This window comes from Oryzias melastigma, linkage group LG19, assembly GCF_002922805.2.
Source record: "Oryzias melastigma strain HK-1 linkage group LG19, ASM292280v2, whole genome shotgun sequence".
Classification (NCBI taxonomy): Eukaryota; Metazoa; Chordata; class Actinopteri; order Beloniformes; family Adrianichthyidae; genus Oryzias; species Oryzias melastigma.
The window spans coordinates 5,419,026-5,422,292 of NC_050530.1; the positions used below are offsets into that span (position 1 = coordinate 5,419,026).

A 3,267-nucleotide genomic window follows, 5' to 3' on the forward strand; every position below is an offset into this window, starting at 1 on the left:
AGGGAGAGGAGGAAGAGGAGGAAGAGGAGGAAGACGAGGAAGAGGAGGAAGAGAAGTTCCGGAGTTCCGACACCACGCCGACGGCGGCCATCTTTACTGACAGTCTGTATATCAGAGGACTGGAGAGACTTTTAGGCTTCATGAGGAGTTTAGAAGAAACATCTCCTCACACCTCCTGACAGCAGGAGAGACTTCAGAGGAGGTGAAGGAAAAATCTGAAACCTGCAGATTCTGAAGCTTTCAAATGATCAGTAGATGATAAACCAGATAAGTTTAGCTGTGATGTTCTACAGAACGTTCTCAGACAGAACGACTCATGTTTGGGACTTCCTGTTTGGGACTTCCTGTTTGTAGCAGATTGATGGATAAGAATAATTCATCCTGTTGACTGATGAACACAGATGGTCATCTTCACTCATCTGTTGGTCACTCCTGTCAAAACGCCGTTTCTGTTGGATTGAACTTCTTGCAGGATTTTCTGATGAAACTGAATTTTACATTTCTGAGAATTTCTGATTGAAATGATGAATCAGGATCAGATGAAAACTTCTGTTGGAAACCGTTTGTAATCTGGATTACAGTGATAATGCACACCTAAAAAGAAGTTCCGGTCACACGGACCAAACGTTCTGTATCACTGCGCAGGCTTTTTTAAACAAACGTATCATCATCTGGACAAAAACAAGCAGTAAGAGGAGAACTTTCTGATCTGATGCTTCTTTAACCCATCATGATGATCACCGTTATATCGCTTTTCTTTAGTAAGGTAAAGGAGTTCGTATTGACGGATCAGTCAACGTCCTGCCCCATAATATTAGGTTGATTTTCAGTATTTTGAAATGAGTTATTCTCCTACTCATCACTCAGCGTTCTGAATGCTGAGTCTTCTGTCTCACCACAAGGGGGACTTTCTGTTTTTGGAGCAGGTCAGGAGAGCAGAGTCAGATACAAACCTAAAATAAAACAAATAAAACACCAAGACTGAAGCTGATTGTGTTCTAGCTGCTCACTGAAGGCTTAGCTTCAGAAAAAGAACAAAATCCACATTTGTCAAATGTGCAACACTTTACCACTGCAGTTGAGTTCTGTGGGCTCAGTGGGATGTTTCCATGTTACCGTGACAACATCTCATATCAAATAGTTTTGTGAAAAAATGATCTAAGACGAAGAAATGACAAGAATAAAGTACTACATATTGACTGAATATTTATTTCCGTTGTAAGCGACCACGGTCACTTACTGGAAGCAACCGGTTGAAGCCTCTGTATCGAGCTTTAATTCCTCCTAACATTTTCCTGAAGTGAAAACGATGTTTCTGTTTTCACAGACAAACTGATGAGGTCAGAGGTTTCTGCAGAACTTCACACATTGATGTCTTTATGTTTTCAATGTCTTTCTATGTTGGATCCACACATTTTCTGTCTCTATTATCTTTGTTAATGTTCAATGGTTTTCCTGTTCAATCCATCTGCAGGTGTGAGCACAGATCTGGAGTCAGATCTGGAGTCAGATCTGGAGTCAGATGGATGCATGGATGGATGATGGATGGATGATGGATGGATGAATGGATGGAAGAAAGGAAGAAAGGATGGATGGATGAATTGATGGATGCATGGATGGATGGATGGATGGATGGATGGATGGATGGATGGATGGATGGATGGATGGATGGATGGATGGATGGATGGGTGGATGGGTGGATGGGTGGATGGATGGATGGATGGATGACGGAGGCAGACCGTCAGAGCTCTGAGTGTCTGGAAAAGTTCAGGAAAATACAATTCTTTATTTCTATTCTGCTCTGGGTCTCCACACAGATGAAGCATTCTGGGTCATAGTGCCCGCCTCGGTAACCCTTCAACTCTTGTTTACATCAAAAGTGGGGTCATCTGGACCCCACAAGACAGTGCGCTGAACTTTTTTTATCATTGATTTTTGAGTTTCACTAATGTTCACGGCAGACATAAAATCCTGTCCACCTTTGGGTTAGGAGTCATCTGGACCCCAAAGAGAGCAGAAGGGTAGCCTTCTTCCAGAGAACACTACCTGCAGATAACGACCGTTCCCGCCGTCTCCCGTCTGAACTCACGTGTGCTGGACCTCCATGTGGTCTCCACGGTAACAGCACCGCAGCATCACCTGCTGCTCGTCGTCCCACAGGTGCTCCTTCAGGAACCTGGCAGCCTGCTCCGCTCTCTCCAGCAGAGCCTCGTCCCCCAGGACCGCTCCCACTCGAGCGAAGGCCGACAGCATCAGCCCTGCGAGGGCGAAGCAGAGGAGGTGAGGCCACACCCACTTTCAGACGATGTGCTCGTTCTGCGGCTTTGAAGCTGCCCCCCCCCACACACACACACACACACACAGCCCCCACCAGCGCGCTAAAGAGGACGGCTGATTAAGGAGTTCTTTCATTAGAGGAAACGAGACTTCAGCTGGAAAGTCGTCCAGGTGTTGGCGCCTCATTAGCTCGCCAACATACCATCATTAGAGGAGGGGGGGGGGGGGGGTGCTCCGTAATGACCCAGATCTTTGAGGATCGGATTGTTTCTGCTCAGATCACTTCTGTAAACTCACCGTTCCAGGAGGCCAGCATCTTGGTGTCCAGGTGTGGGCGGGGCCGACCCCTCCTGACCTCTGCCAGCCTGGCCCTGGCAGAGGTCAGGAGGTCGTCCAGCATCTCCACGGCGATGCCGAAGTGAGCTGCCGTCAGCTCCAGCGAGTAGCGGACGATCAGGACGTTCTGGCCCTGCAGCTCGCCGTGGGGGTCCTGCCGACAGAGGGGGGGGGCCAGATCAGACCTCCAAGTTCATCCACATCCAGACTTGGGGGGAGATACCTGCTCAGGTGTCACGTTGCCTTGTTCCTTAACTCCATAGTGGTGCATGAAGATGTCCGCCTGGGTGGTGGTCCCACTGGTGCCCTCAACCACGTCCGGCAGGAGCCCCCGCACCTCTGAGGCGGTCCAGACGCAGAAGGCCCCCTCCCTCTTCCTGTCACCCCCACATGCCGGGACAGAGTCTGCATCCTCTGCGCTGTAGAATCCCCCTGACTGGACAGAGAGGGAAGGGGTTAGAGCAGATTCACTGTGGTGACCAAGACCCAACTTCAGTGGGCGCAGAGTGAGGCCAACCAGGAAGTAACAACGTTGCAGTACCGGCACTGACCAGAGGGTAGTAACCCAGTAGTAACCCCCAGACCTCCGGTGGAGACCCCCAGACCCCCGGTAGTAACCCCCAGACTACCGGTAGTGACCCTCAGACTGCCGGT

General features: G+C 49.4%; 1 protein-coding gene across 4 annotated transcripts in view; it reads right to left on the reverse strand.

Moving 5' to 3' along the window:
* Window positions 1–3,267, reverse strand: part of spata20 (spermatogenesis associated 20) — a 36,799-nt gene that overhangs the window by 23,682 nt on the left and 9,850 nt on the right. For 3 of the 4 annotated variants that reach the window (XM_024264486.2, XM_024264485.2, XM_024264488.2), the window contains exons 10-12: window positions 2,837–3,049; window positions 2,575–2,767; window positions 2,090–2,258 (exon numbers count right to left, since the gene is read on the reverse strand). In XM_024264486.2, the coding sequence (XP_024120254.1) occupies window positions 2,090–2,258; window positions 2,575–2,767; window positions 2,837–3,049 (575 nt within the window). The remainder of the gene's footprint in view (window positions 1–2,089; window positions 2,259–2,574; window positions 2,768–2,836; window positions 3,050–3,267) is intronic. The other variant, XM_024264487.2, reaches the window with a different exon arrangement.